General features: G+C 45.7%; 1 protein-coding gene across 1 annotated transcript in view; it reads right to left on the bottom strand.

The window, feature by feature from the left end:
- Nucleotides 1-16,273, bottom strand: part of CACNA1E (calcium voltage-gated channel subunit alpha1 E) — a 791,083-nt gene that overhangs the window by 258,891 nt on the left and 515,919 nt on the right. Inside the window, exon 13 of the mRNA XM_033915447.1 lies at nucleotides 14,496-14,608. Coding sequence (XP_033771338.1) covers nucleotides 14,496-14,608 — 113 coding nt within the window. The remainder of the gene's footprint in view (nucleotides 1-14,495; nucleotides 14,609-16,273) is intronic.

Raw genomic sequence — 16,273 nt, 5'->3', positions numbered from 1 at the left:
GAGGGAATTTATGTGAGGAGCGGACTCACATTACACCCATTATTCGGGACAAAGCATGTGAGACATTGCTGGGTGTACCCTTTAAAAAGTGGGTCCCCTTAACTAATATACCCCCTTTTGTCAACACTCATCACAGATATTTTTGAATTCTTTCATATTCATTTTGAATGTACTGGTTTCCAGTAGCGCATCGAATTCAATATAAACTAAATCTACTTACTTTCAAATCCCTGTTATTTAAAACCCCAGCTTTCATCTACAAGTTATTGATCCCTTATACCCCAATCAGATCACTGAGATCTATTGACTAACATCTATTAGTTACGCCCTCACTTAAAGTAATTAATACACGGCAGCACTTTATCTTCTCTGTTACAGCTCCTCAAACTTGGAACTCCCTCCGTATTTATCTCAGAGAAGAAAAGAACTTAGATAAATTTAAAAGTAAACTTAAGAGCTTTCTTTTCAAAGACACTTATGATATTTAGTAGTCCCAACCAGTGTTCCCGCTAAGCTGCGTTGGCCTGCGCTCGCGCACAAAATATTACATCGCAGCGCAAAGTTTCTCTTCACAGCGCACACACGCGTCGGTAAGGTAAGGGGACGCATTGGGGGGATTGCACTTCCCCACAATTGCCATGCTTCGGTTCCTCTTCTTCCTTCCTTCCTCCCCCCCCCCCCCCCCGCGGGACCCTGCGGCACCATCAACTCTTACTCCCTCTAATGTCGGCCCTGCAGCTCCAGACTTCCTCGCACCTTCTCCCCTCCCCCTTTGGATCGCTATTATTTTAAATGTTATAGCCGCGGAGTTGTATCCATCAGTGGAGATGTCTAACCTCGGCCTGCCCCGGAACTCTTACTGCAGCAGACGCCCGTCTAGGCAGGAACAGGAAGTCACTGTTGCAGTAAGAGTTCCGGGGCAGGCCGAGGTTAGACATCTCCACTGATGGATACAACTCCGCGGCTATAACATTTAAAATAATAGCGATCCAAAGGGGGAGGGGAGAAGGTGCGAGGAAGTCTGGAGCTGCAGGGCCGACATTAGAGGGAGTAAGAGTTGATGGTGCCGCAGGGTCCCGCGGGGGGGGGGGGGGAGGAAGGAAGGAAGAAGAGGAACCGAAGCATGGCAATTGTGGGGAAGTGCAGAGCTGCAGGGAAGAGTGTTGCGGTACCCAGCTGGAGGGAGAAGGAAGATGAGGGAGGGAATTAAAGGAGATGCCAGGGCTTGGAGCGTAGGAGGAAGGTATGCCAGTCTAAGGGAAAAGGAAGGGGGAGATGTGAGAGCATGGAGGGGGAGCGAAAGATGGAAGAAAAGGAAAGGAGAGAGATGCCAGAGAATCAGGGAAGGGGAGATACCAGACTATGAGGAGAGGTGTGGGAGAGGGAAGGCGAGGAGAGAGATGCCAGACCAATGGGGTGAAAGGAGAGATGGAAGGGGGAGGCATACAGTTTCTGGAAGGGGCATAGAAGGAGAGAAGATGCCATATAGGGGAAGAGAGACGGCAGACAGTGGATGGAAGGAAGAGAGTTACAAGAAGATGAGGAAAGGAGAAACCACAGAAGACAAAGGTAGAAAAAAATTTCTATTTATTTATTGCTTTAGGAGACATGTGTCACTGTTTCTGTGAAGCATTGTATGCAGAGTCCAGCTTCTTGCTGGTTCAATTTAACCTTTGTCTATGTATTTTTATTTTATCCCCCCTTTTACAAAACTGTGAAGCGTTTTTAGCACCAGCCTTGGTGGTAGCAGCTCTGATGCTCAGAATTTTATGAGCATCAGAGCTGTTACCTCCGTAGCTAAAATCCACACTACAGTTTTGTAAAAGAGGGAGGGGTTAGTTTGTGATTACATATTCCTTACTAGGCGAAGGTGTTTTCTGTGTTCTGTGTGTTCGAAAGACATGGTTTTCTGTTAGGATTGACGGTGTAGGATTGATCTGTGCTGGTCTGGCTTGTTTAGTTTTACAATGGGTGTATTGATGTACTGCTCACTGCAATATGTAAGATGCTGCCTTTTCCTAGGTACTCATGTGTGACGTGTGGTTTGTTACTAAAAATCATGTTTTTCTTACAGATGGGGGGGGGGGTGCCAAAAAATGATGGGCCCCGGATGTTACATATGCTAGGTACGCCACTGTATGTAAAGATACCAGAAAGCTGGCGTAGCAAAAACTTCTAAGTTTTGAGTATTTAACCCTCCCACAATCTCACGGGCACTCGTTTCAAGTTTATTGAGATTTTGATTTAAACGCAATATCAAATATTTTCAATGCGTATAACAAAAATAAATTTGGGGAAATAAATAAAACCATTTGAACCAGTGTTCCCGCTAAGCTGCGCTGGCGTGCGCTGGCGCACAAAATATTACATCGCAGCGCACACGTTTCTCGTCACAGCGCACGATCGGAAGAGGCGTACGGCAGATGGCAGGGCGGCGAGAGGAGAATCGGGCGAGTTGGCTCATAACTTGCTGGCGCCCGATATTTTTGGCTCACGGTGAAAAAAGTTTGCTCACAACACCCGCCCGCTTAGAGGGAACACTGGTCCCAACCTATTTTTGCTTATTTTCATAAGGCTACTTCTTTTATTTCCCTCCTATTGATTTTTACTATAATCGTCCTTCTTTCTATCATTATTATTGTATTTCATTACCCTGCCTTTCCCTTTGTTTTCCTTTTCTGTTTATTCTGTTAGTCGTTAATTTAATATGTTTTGTTCAATGTCCATCTGTCTTTTATAACCCCTGTATTATCTGTAAATTGAATGATTTGTTCAATGCTTAGATATTTGAGTAAGCGATTAATCAAATACTTAATAAACTTGAAACTTGATTTTCATTAATTAAAAGACATTTACACATTTGCTACAATCAAATATTTCTTTAGTAAAGGTAGCAACCATTTAAATGTTTACTGTCCTATTTTTTGTCTCCACAAATATGGTATCCCTATGCCCCATACCTCTCAGAATTAGAGAACCTGTTACCAGAGGTAGAAAGCGTATTCTAAAATTTGAAAAAATTTAAGGATACAAAATCAATGCTGATAAAATAGACTAATTTTTGGGTAACCAGTAATGGGACAAATAAGTAGTAAATCACTGTTTAACATTACAGTTTAGAGTTTGCCTTACACAAGAACAATTATGCACCACAGGAAAAGTTAAATCAAATAACTGAACACATAGGATATGAACAGAATAGAGGCTCAAACCAAAAGTGCTGCCAAAATTTCTTTATTATTCTAACTATGCCATAAAGGATCCCATCTACAACTTTTCAGTAAACAGAGTGGCTTGTGGGGAATGTGGGCTATGAGCAGGGTCCCTTTGCAGGACCTCCTTTGCACAAATATCTGCATAAGTCTGAAATGCAGGCCCTGTGTGATAAATACAAACGCTGAGCCTGAATAACCTACAAGATATGTATACTAAGCCTTAAACCGATACTCTATAAATCTCCTTCCTTTATTGACAGAGTCTTAATACCTTATGCTCCCCCCCTATCCCTTAGATCTAATGATCAACATTTGCTGGTTGTTCCCTCTCTCAAATCCATTAACACGTGGAGACAATATATTTTTTCAGTTGTCAATCCACAATTGTGGAATTCCCTCCCAATACACATAAGGGAAGAATGCCTCATAGATAGGTTTAAAAGCAAGTTAAAATGCTTTCTTTTTAAAGATGCTTTTGACTGCTAGCTTTTTGTAGTTAGGTCACATTTTTAATTTCAGCCTTTGATCTTTATTTTTGATCCCTCCCTATTGTTATGTCCGTAACTCATCTCATTTACTATCATACATTGTATTTTTTTCCCCACTTCCCTTTCGGTGCCCGTTTTGTTATGTTATGTGACTTGTCTATGTTATTTGTACTGACTCCCTGTATATGGTGATGCATTATATTTTTTTCAGATTTGTTCATCGCTTTGATTAAGCGATTCATCGAATTTTAAATAAACCTTGAAACTTGAGAACTTGAATACAATTTAGATATTCATTGTGGAAGCTTTAGTTTAGCATTGTTCACCCCTTAATGAAGGTAAAAGCAACAGGGTTGGGTCAAAGGAGAAAACATACACACAGTGATTTCATTTTCGAATCACTGTGTGTACCTTCCAGCAGATACATTTCACTTGTTCCCATGTGCGTGGGTACAAAATCATGTTGTGTACTGTATACTGTAAGCTGCCTGCATGTTTTCAAAACTGCTCTCCTGTGTAGAGAAAGAGACAGAGAGGCTAAAATTAAATAAAAATAAAGGTGGATTGAGTTTACCTAATTTCAGAAAATATTTCATAGCTGCACAATTACTGTTTCTATTGCAACAGTTAATAAAAAAAAAGTAGTGACACAGCAGGAGCCAAAATGGAACAACTTGTTTTGTCCTGAAATCCCCTTGTGGGTTTTGCCTTTCTTAGCAAAGAGAAGCCTGGCAATATTTCTGTGATTCCTTAGATAAATTACAGTTTACGGGTTTGCAGAGAGGCTACAAAAAGCAAGACATGAAAAGTAGATGTGTACACATTGAGAGTCATTTGATAATGTTTTGTAAATCATGTTTTGCATGCTGAAAAGGGCTGTTATACATCGCGTGGCTGAATATGTACATATACACTTCTTCTTCCGAATCCGCGGTTTCAGTATCCGTGGATTCGGTTATTCGCAATGTTTTGGGGAGAAAAGAAATGCTGCATCTCGGACCTCCCCAGACCTTACCTGGGGTTTCTAGCGGGCTTTCGGGGCAGGAGCGATCTTCCTACACTCCTGCCCTGTGCAGATCACTCATACAAAATGGCTACGGGGAGTTCCCGTCGTAGTTGGCAAAGAGTATAGAACCCTGCGATAAGGTGTTTATGGTTTCCCTAGCAACTAAGAGACACGTGACTTGTTTATGTTACGCTAATTAGTATACCCATAAAGCTACCTACAGGAAAGCCTAGTAGAGAGCACACAGGTGTCTTAAGTAGCCTAGTGCACAGTTCTTCAACCGTCGGTCTGCAAAAAAATGTTGCTGGTCCACGAAGAATTCGGGTCCCCAGCCACAGCAAAAAGTGCCGGCGTCAGCTGACGTGCAACTTCCTGTTGCTGTCGCTATGCCGACACTCCTGCCTTCCACCTCCTGCTCCTGCCGCGTATGTCTCCGCACCCCCAGACAAGCAGGGGCAGCTTTGTGTGCTTTTAACTTCGGCACACAGCTGCCCCTAAGCAGTATTTTAGCCGTGGTTTCATGAGGCAGCCTCGGGGCCTTTGATAAGCCGGCCCACATCGCATCATCAAAGCGGGCCGGCCTACCAAAGGCCCCGAGGCTGCCTTATGAAACCGCGGCTAAAATACTGCTTAGGGGCAGCTGTGTGCCGAAGTTAAAAGCACACAGAGCTGCCGCTAGCCTACATAGAGGAAACATTTGCTGGAGAGGGAAGGGAGTAGGGGTGCTCCTGGACAAGGGAGTTGAAAGGGCTACTGCTGACAGGGGAGAAGGGAAAGGGAAGGGAAGGGAAGAGAGTTACTGTTGGATAAGAGGAGGAGGAAAGGGAGTAGGGGTGCTCCTGGACAAGGGAGGGGAAAGGGCTACTGCTGACAGGGGAGAAGGGAAAGGGAAGGGACGAGAGTTACTGTTGGATAAGAGGAGGAGGAAAGGGAGAAGGGGTACTCCTGGACAAGGGAGGGGAAGGGGCTACTGCTGACAGGGGAGAAGGGGAAGGGATGAGAATTACTGTTGGATAAGGGGAGGAAGAAAGGGAGAAGGTACTGCTGGACAGGGGAGGAGGAACATTGGAAGGAAACAGCTGGCAGGGAGATTAGAGGAGGGGAAGGAGTCAGGATGGAATGGAGAGATCAGATGAGGGAAAGGGGAGAGACAGAGAAATGACAAAGTAGAAAGAGATTGATGCTGGGAAGGGAGATCAGATGAAAAATAAGGAAAGAGGGACAAAGATGCTAGATCTGGTGTAGGAGAGAGGGGCATAGAAAGAACGCAGATACCATATGGAAGGGGGAGGGGTAAACATAGAAACATAAAAACATAGAAATAGACGGCAGATAAGGGCCACGGCCCATCTAGTCTGCCCACCTTAATGACCCTCCCCTACCTTTCTCTGTGAAGAGAACCCACGTGACAATCCCATTTTGTCTTAAAATTGGGCATGCTGCTGGCCTCAATCACCTGAAGTGGAAGACCATTCCAGCGATCTACCACTCTCTCGGTGAAAAAGTACTTTCTGGTGTCACCGTGCAGCTTCTCTCCCCTGATTTTCCACGGATGCCCTCTTGTAGCCGTGGGACCTTTGAAAAAGAAGATATCTTCTTCCACCTTGATACGGCCCGTGAGATATTTGAACATCTCGATCATGTCTCCCCTCTCTCTGCGTTCCTCGATAGAGTATAGCCGCAACTTATCCAGCCGTTCCTCGTACGGGAGGTCCTTGAGTCCTGAGACCATTCGGGTGGCCATTCGCTGGACCGACTCCAGTCTCAGCACATCTTTGCGGTAATGAGGCCTCCAGAATTGTACACAGTATTCCAGATGGGGTCTCACCATAGATCTATACAATGGCATAATGACTTCAGGCTTATGATTGACGAAACCCCTACGTATACACCCTATGATTTGTCTAGCCTTAGATGAAGCCTGCTCCACTTGATTGGCAGTCTTCATGTCTTCACTGATGATCACCCCTAAGTCCCGTTATGCTACAGTCCTTGCTAGGATCTCGCCATTAAGGGTGTAACTTTTGCATGGATTTTGGCTGCCAAGGTGTATGACTTTGCATTTTTTGGCATTGAAACCTAGTTGCCAGATCCTAGACCAGCGCTCCAATAGGAGTAGGTCGTGCGTCATATTGTCGGACATTGAGTTTTTGACCGTTGCACTCCTTTCTACTACATTGCATAGTTTGGCATCATCTGCGAATAACGTTATTTTACCTCGAAACCCTTCTGCTAAGTCTCTTATAAAGATATTGAACAGGATCGGGCCCAAGACCGAGCCCTGCGGCACTCCACTGATCACCTCCGTCATTTCAGAGGGGGTGCTATTCACTACCACCCGCTGAAGCCTGCCTCCAAGCCTGCCTCCAAGCCTCAACCCATTTTGTCAAAGTGTCACCCAATCCTATAGAATTCATTTTGCTCAACAGCCTGCGGTGTGATACGCTATCGAAAGCTTTGCTGAAGTCTAAGTATACGATGTCCAGGGGCTCCCCAACATCCAGCTTCCTCGTCACCCAGTCAAAGAAGCTGATCAGGTTGGATTGGCAGGATCTCCCCATAGTAAATCTATGTTGACGGGGATCCCGTAGATTCTCCTTGTTCAGGATCGTATCCAATTGACGTTTGATTAGAGTTTCCATCATCTTGCTCACTATTGATGTGAGACTCACCGGTCTATAGTTTGCAGCCTCCATTCTGCAACCTTTTTTGTGGAGTGGAATGACGTTAGCCGTTTTTCAGTCCAACGGGACTATACCCGTACTAAGGGAGAGATTGAAGAGCGCGGATAGTGGTTCCGCCAAGACATCATTTAACTCCCTGAGCACCCTGGGGTGTAGGTTGTCTGGCCCCATCGCTTTGTTAACCTTGAGTTTAGACAGCTCACAGTAGACACTGCCTGGCGTAAACTTGAAGCTACTAAACGGGTCTACTGAACTATCCCTTGTCTGTAGCAGAGGGCCAGATCCCGGCTCCTCGCGGGTGAAGACCAAACAGAAGTATTCGTTTAAAAGTTTAGCCTTTTCTGAGTCCGCTTCTATATAGTTCCCGTCTGGTTTCCTAAGGCGTACTATCCCGCCTGTGTTTCTGTTTCTGTCGCTAATATACCTGAAGAAGGATGCTGGATTGAAGAGACAGAGGGCAGACGCTGGATGGAAGAGAGTGAAAAGAAGATGAAAGCAGAAACCAGAGACGACAAAAGGTAGAAAAAAATAATTATATTTCTATCTTGTGATTAGAATATATCAGATTTAAAATATGTATCCTGCTAGAGCTGATGTTAGACATAACTGGGGAGTGCAAAGCCCAGGCAGTGCGTCTTTAGCTTCCAGCTGGCTTAGGGCTCTCTCTGACCAGGAGGCAGTTGCCCTAGTTCCACTCCCCTAACACCATTCCTGCCATGTGTGCCTGTGGTATTCTGTTAGCATGATATTTGTGTAGCATTCTGTAATAATTTGGCTTATTCAGTTTTCTTGATAGTAGAGGGGATATATGTGAAGGGGAGGGGAGACGGGGGTTTTGTTGATGCTTGCCCTGTATTATTTATATTTATAAAATGACAATTGTACAGAATATTGTTTCTTTTTATACTTTAATAAAATATGTTCAATATAAAATCATAACTATTTGAGGCTTGTGCGGATGGGATCAGATGATTAATGGGACCGAGCTTGCGGGGATGGGGTAGCAATGGGTTTTTTTAAAATTTCAGTCTTATTAGTTTGCCAGTCCACGAAATAATTATTTTATTTCCGCCGGTCCATAGGTGTAAAAAGGTTGAAGAACAATGGCCTAGTGGGTGGGCCAGCGAACTATAGAGAGGAGGACTCAGGTCCATAAGCCACTCTATCCACTACATTTATAGTGGAAAGAATGAGCCTACTAAAACCCAACCAAAACTTACTGTACTGACATAGATGTACCACCTGCAGCCATAGGGGCTATTGGGATAGTAGACAGGTGAATATAGTAGGTTTTTGGGGAGTTTTGAAGGGTTCACCATACACTAAAAGGGTTTTTTGGTGAAATATGTACCTGGTACCCTTTATGAGAAGTTCACAATAGTATCTCCTAAGGTGCCTCAATTCCCTGTTGGAATGCCTGCTTGGGTAGTCCATTAAGATACTGGTCCCTCCCATGTCCAAATGGGCTTGATTTGGCTGTTTTGAACATGAACATTTTTGTATTCGAAAATGGCTAATAAAGTTAGACGTCCTAAGGACCAAGACATCCAAATAGGTCATTTTCAAATAATGCTGGACGTACAGTATAGTGGTTTCAAAATGGATGTTTCCCCATCCTGAATTTGGGACATCTTGTGGGAAACATCCAACATCGGACTTAGACACGCTATCGAAAATGCCCCTCTACATTACATAGGTAGTATGCGTGTAAATGCTAATCCCTCCACAAGCTCACCCAGAGAATGCCTCTACTCAGGTCTAGGTAAACACATCCAATTTTATAAAACCCAATTTCTTCATAAAAATCTGTGGAAATGCCTTTTAAAATTTCCTTCCTTTTGTGGAAGATGCAAAATAAAAATTCATTAAAGGAAATGAAAATTTCAGAAAGATTAAAAGGGATAATCTGTGCTATCCCCCAGCAGTCTTTCAATTGTGCTTGAAGGACATTGTGTGGGAGACAATATGAGCTCTTATTCCAGCATTACTAATTCTTCACTAATCACCATAACCAAACCACTCTCTTTGCAAGAGCACTTTGTGCTTTCCTTCCTCTGCTCTCTAATGAATGAGTAATGTACTTTTTCTCAACTGAAAACTAAATTTTGAACAAAGAAGTGCGCCATGCTAGTCCACTTGGATATGAAGAAATAAAGGGTCAACAAGCAGGCTAACTTAGTACATTTGTGACTGGCTACAACTTCACTCTGACCTTACTTCATTAACCCCTCCCCCCTTTTTACAAAATCACAAAAGCGGTTTTTAGCGCAGCCCGGTGCCCTGAATGTTCTGCGCTGCTCCTGACACTCAGAGCTCTATGAACTTTGGGAGCAGCGCAGAGCGTTCAGCGTACTGGCCTATGTTAAAAACCACTTTTGCGGTTTTGTAAAAAGGGGGAGGGGGGAGTAAAGAAATATAATCTCTTGAAAATTAGTCATGAATTGCATTTAATTAGCCCAAGAAAAAATTATGACTTACAACTTGCTCGTTGACTTTCACATTTTTATACATAATTGTTGAATTAATTGTTCATCCCAGTGCATTCAAGCCAATGCAATAACCCTTAAAGTGCTGAGAGGACCAGTTGAAACATTAGAACACTGGAAGGACAGTAACATTGGCGAGGCAAAAAGAAAAGTAACCCCCTAGAGTTTTTTTGCTGCTTTCTCAGCAACTGCTTGGCATTTCAACATGAAATTTCATAGTATCTGTTGTTACTATCTATGTTTATATGCTAAGATGAGATTGTCTTTCAACCAGTGGTGTACCTAGGGAATGTAACACCCGGGGCCCATCATTTTTTGACACCTCCCCACGCTCATCATTTTTTTGACACACACCCCCACCCCTTGGTACACCACTGCTACAGTTCTTCCCTTCAATATAAGCTTCTATAAAACAGCAGAAAATCCGGTGGGAGCGGCAAAAGACCTTTAAGGAATGCCCTCCCAATCTGGCTCTATCCTGTCCCCTTCGTGACACCACCGGATAGCATTCTCAGCCATTGGTCGATATTGCCTGCGACCCCAGGCACCAGAATGCTGATCACTTTTGTACTCTTCGCAGCCCAAAGAGATCAGTGTTCTGGCTCCTGGGGTCACAGCGCCCAGTCAAGGTTGACCAATGGCTGAGAACGCTGTCCAGTGGTGTCACAAAGGGGGCGGGATAGAGCCAGATCAGGAAGGTGTTCTTTAAAGGACGCTTTCGCCGCTCCCACCGGATTCTTAGCCAAAATACGGGACGTCACCACCAGCCTGGGTAAACTACTTACACCTCATGACCATTTTCCTATGCTTCTTATCCATATAGGTACGAATGACACTGCCAGGAACACCCCAGAGACCATCACCAGAGACTTCGGAGCCTTGGGTGAGAGGCTGAAGCAGACAAGTGCGCAGGTAGTCTTCTCATCAATCCTCCCAGTTAGAGGCAAGGGAAGAGCCAGAGATGAATGCATCCGGAGAACGAACGAATGGCTACAAGGATGGTGTCGAGATATGAACTTCGGATTCCTGGATCATAGAGAGGCGCTGCAGGGACTACAGGGACCAGACGGACTCCATTTGACCAGCAGAGGTAAGAACGTCTTCGGACACCGACTAGCCCGCCTGCTTCGCAGGGCTTTAAACTAGGTAAGTTGGGGAAGGGGACCTACTCATATACTGGTGTGGAAAGGAACTATCCTGATGGGACGAGTCGACACTCTGTTTCCGAGGTAAGGACCCAATATGCAAACTGTTCTCTAGGAGCCACACAGACTCAGTCAGGAATAGCCTTACAGGGACTCAGCAAACACAAAGTGTGGAGGGCCATGTATGTTAATGCACACAGTTTAGGCAATAAAATTCTAGAACTGGAAACTGAAATAAGGGATGCCAACCTGGACGTGGTGGCAATATCCGAGACTTGGTTCACGGACGCACATGGGTGGGATATGGCTATACCGGGGTACAATTTACTTCGTCAGGACAGAGAGGGCAGGTTAGGTGGAGGGGTAGCACTATACATTAAAGAGGACATCAAGACCACCAGGATCACTGATGTCAAGTATACCGGGGAATCCCTCTGGGTAAACCTGGCAAGAGGTGGCAAAAAATGCCTGTATCTTGGAGTGGTATACAGACCTCCAAGACAACTGGAAGACATGGATGCAGAATTAATTGAAGACATAGAGAATATAACTCTACGGGGTGAAACTGTACTGCTAGGGGACTTCAACATACCTGATGCAGACTGGAACACATTTTCAGCAACAACCAGCAGCAGCAGGAGGCTTTTGACTTCCATAAAAGGAGTACATCTCAGACAGATGGTAACGGAACCCACTAGAGCCCAGGCAATCCTAGACCTAGTACTCACCAACAGGGAAAGCGTCTCAGAGGTCTCGGTAGGAGATACGCTAGCCTCCAGCGACCATAACATGGTATGGTTCAATCTTGAGAAAGGATCCCCTAAATCAATTACAAAAACAAAGGTGCTCCAATTCCGGGGCACCGACTTCGCACGCATGGGCGATTTCGTTCATCAGAAGCTGCAGGACCAAGCAGAGACCGGCAATGTGGAAACTATGTGGTCGTACCTGAAATCATCCATACACGAAGCAACTAATCGCTACATAAAATCAGTAGATAAACGACAAACAAACAACAAACCCCAATGGTTCACTGAAGAGATCTCGCACCTCATTAAGGAGAAGAAAAAAGCATTTCTTTACTACAAAAGTACGCAGAGAAGAGAAACTAAAGTAGAATATAAGACCAGATCTGCAATGGTCAAAACAGCAGTTAGGGAGGCCAAACTTCGAGTGGAAGAAACTCTGGCAAAGAACATTAAAAAGGGGACAAATCCTTCTTTAGGTATATCAGTGATAGGAAAAGGAACACAGACGGTATAGTACGCCTTAGACAACCGGACGGAAACTACACGGTGGCGGATTCAGAAAAAGCAGAACTACTAAATGAATATTTCTGCTCAGTCTTCACCTGCGAAGCACCGGGACACGGACCACAGTTGATGATAAAACAAGACGTGGATGACCCGTTTCAGAATTTTGAGTTCACACCTGGGGACATTTACAACGAACTGGCAAGGCTAAAGGTAAACAAGGCCATGGGACCGGACAATTTACACCCAAGAGTGCTCAGAGAATTGAGAGACGTTCTGGCAGAACCGTTGGCAGTGCTCTTCAATCTCTCACTAAGTACGGGGAAAGTTCCGTTAGACTGGAAAACAGCCAACGTCGTTCCTCTACATAAAAAGGGCTGCAAGGCTGAGGCTGCAAACTATAGACCGGTAAGCCTCACCTCAATAGTGTGTAAACTCATGGAAACACTAATTAAGTATAAATTAGATACGATCCTGAACGAGGGAAATCTCCGGGATCCCAACCAACATGGATTCACCAAGGGTAGGTCATGCCAGTCAAATCTAATCAACTTCTTTGACTGGGTAACAAGAAGACTGGACTCAGGAGAGTCCTTGGACGTCGTGTACCTGGACTTCAGCAAAGCGTTCGACAGCGTCCCACACCGCAGGCTGCTGAACAAGATGAAATCGATGGGATTAGGAGAGACTCTAGCTGCATGGGTTAAAGATTGGCTTAATGGCAGACTTCAGAGGGTGGTAGTTAACGGTACCCTCTCTAAAATGTCGGAGGTGACTAGCGGAGTGCCACAGGGTTCGGTCCTGGGCCCACTCCTCTTCAACATATTCATTGGGGATCTGACTCAAGGGCTTCAAGGCAAAGTAACCTTATTCGCTGATGACGCCAAACTATGCAATATAGTAAACGGCTATAATCTACAGGATGCTATGGAGCAAGACCTGCGTACTTTAGAAAATTGGTCCTTGATATGGCAGCTGGGCTTTAACGCCAAGAAATGTAAGGTCATGCATCTCGGTAACGGAAATCCTTGCAAAACTTACACCTTGAATGGAGAAACTTTAACCAGAACTACGGCAGAACGAGACTTGGGAGTAATCATCAGTGCTGACATGAAAGCAGCCACTCAAGTGGAGAAGGCTTCATCTAAAGCACGGCAGATGATAGGTTGTATCAAGAGAAGCTTCGTCAACAGGAAACCTGAAGTCATGATGCCATTGTATAGAGCCATGGTGAGACCTCATCTGGAGTACTGTGTGCAATTCTGGAGGCCACATTACCGTAAGGATGTGCTCAGAATTGAGTCGGTTCAGCGGATGGCCACCAGGATGGTCTCGGGGCTAAAGGGTCTCCCGTACGAGGAAAGACTGAGCAAATTGCAGCTCTACACTCTTGAAGAGCGTAGGGAGAGGGGAGACATGATTGAGACATTTAAGTACATCACAGGACGGGTCGAGGTGGAAGACGATATCTTTCTTCTCAGGGGACCCTCGACCACAAGAGGACATCCGCTCAAACTCAGGGGAGGGAAGTTTCGTGGAGATGTCAGGAAGTACTTCTTCACGGAGAGAGTGATCGAGCATTGGAACAAGCTTCCAGTGCAGGTGGTCGAGGCACGCAGCATCCCAGACTTCAAGAACAAATGGGATACCCATGTGGGATCCCTATGAGGTCATGCCAAGGATAGGGTCACTAGGACTTGAATGAGCGGGTCAGTAGAGTGACAGTATAATTACAATGAGCGGGTCAGTAGAGTGACAGTATAATTACAATTATACTTAAGAGGTCAGAAGACCTAAGAGGGTGGGTAAATAGTGTGGGCAGACTTGATGGGCTATATGGCCCTTATCTGCCGTTATTTTTTCTATGTTTCTATGTTTTTCTTGGCTGCGGGGGTGGACCGGCAGATGCGCTGAAGTGCAGGTCCCAGGAGGTTCCGGACCTGGCTGGCTGTGCACCCCCCTAGGGCGTGCACCCACTGAGTTAGAATAAGAAGGTTAAAGAATAGAAATATAGATTTGAACAGAAGTGACAAACATTCCTTAGTAATATATAAACACAATGGCAAATGTCTCTGAGGTAATGGAGAATAGCAGAATAGTCTTTAATAGCAGAGCTGGTGAGGAGGGGGGTTAACAGCAGATCTGTTTGAAACTGTAATGAATGTCAACAGGGAACGATGGAAAACACGAGCAAAATGACACTATCCTTTTTCCTTACTTGGTTACTTTAAATATTCTCAGAAGCCGGAGAGCTCGTAGGACACTGATCCCAAAGGAGGTCCCAGGTCTGAAAATGGCCCAGACCACTTCGAATATACTCCCCACTGTGACCTACAAGTGCAAAACAGAGTATCAGATATGCACTCTCCACAGGATGATCACTTGAAAAGAAAGAAACTGCAGTAAGTGAGACACAAGCCAACATGGGATAAACTCAGGGGCAGATTTTTTCATTATATATTTATTTACATTTCTTATATATGTGCAAGATCTTCAAACTACTGCTGAAATTAAATTTGCAGGCAGCTTGAGTGTCACATTACAGTGCTTTCCTTCCCTGATGTATCTGAGCCGTATGTTTATTGCTTGGCGATGTTTACTCTGTTGGAGTTTTTAATATGGAACCCCAAACATTCTGAGATTTTCGCAAACATTTACCCCAAAAATTTATCCCAAACATTCTGAGATTGTTGCAAGGAGCAGGAGGGACCGGGCACCCCTCCTGTTCCCAACTATTTTAAAGGTACTGGGGTGGGAGGGCAGGGTCTGACTGCTTGGGCCGACCAGGGGTGGACCGGGGGGTGGGAGGCCTAGGAGCATGAGGGACTGAGCACACCTCCTGTTCCCAACTTTTTGGTGCCGGGGGTGGGTGGGCCGTGCCGGGAGGGGGGCAAGGGCCGTGCTGAGCCGAGGGAGGGCGAGGGAGAGATTGGGGCAGAGCAGGGCAGGCAGGAGAGATTGGGGCCTGGGGGGGGGAGGTGTTGGGCAGGGCCGGTGTGTCAGGCCGGTGGGTGGGGCTAGTGTTGGCTCTCCTGCCTGTCCTGCTCTGCCCCGATCATTCTTGCCTGCTCGCCAGACTCTCCTGCGCTCTGCCGTTTTTCTCCGCAGTGCAGACCCACTTTAAAACCACGTGCTTGCACTGCAGGGAACAGCGGCAGAGAGCAAGAGAGTCCGGCAAGCAGGCAAGAGAGATTGGGGCAGAGCAGGGCAGGCAGGAGAGATCGGGGCTAAGATCTGATAGCAGTGACAGGAGACTGGTTCTCCTGTCACTTCTGTGAGGGTGTGCGCATGAGCGGGGATCGCTCTCTAGTGATCCTAGCCGTGGGTAGGGGGCATGTTAATGATCGTCCCCATTTGCATGCAGGCCTTTAGTGAATTTGTCGGCAAATGGAAATGGATCGCACATGGTTTGGAGGGTTAGTGAATTTAGGCCTATGTGCCAGATCTAGCGCATGAATTTGAAAGAGGGGTCTGAGTGGATCATGGACATTCCTAAAAGTTATGCACATTGTTATAGAATATGCTCAATCCATGCAGGCCCCGGGTACCAAGAAGGTTTGGGAGGTGTCAGGAGGGATGTTGGGGTGTGATGGCGTGTCGGGGGATTTCAGGGTGTGTTGGGGAATGTCAGGGGAGTCTCGGGGAGGTGTCGGGGAGTGTCAAAGAATGTCAGATGGGTGTTGAGGAGTGTCGAGGGGTTGGGAGATCAACAGAGCCAGTGGTAGGAGGGAGTGGCATCTCTCCTGCCAACTTGATGTGTGTGTGTGCGTGGGATGTCGGGAGTGTCAGGGGTTTGGGGGATTGACAGGGTCAGTGGCAGGAGGGAGTGTGCATCCCTCCTGCCGCGGACAGTGTCGATTGGGAGTGGTGGCGGGAGGGAATGGGCATCCCTTCTGCTCACCGACTTCACGGAGGTAGGTTCCCTGCTGCGGCATTAATTAATTTTATCTATAAAAATTATAGGTGCCATGCTTCATTATTTAGAGGATGTTTTGA

The sequence above is a fragment of the Geotrypetes seraphini genome, chromosome 12 (genome assembly GCF_902459505.1).
Source record: "Geotrypetes seraphini chromosome 12, aGeoSer1.1, whole genome shotgun sequence".
In the NCBI taxonomy this organism is placed as follows: Eukaryota; Metazoa; Chordata; class Amphibia; order Gymnophiona; family Dermophiidae; genus Geotrypetes; species Geotrypetes seraphini.
Note: the sequence above shows the minus strand (reverse complement) of the source record. Positions and strands in the feature narration are given on the sequence as shown.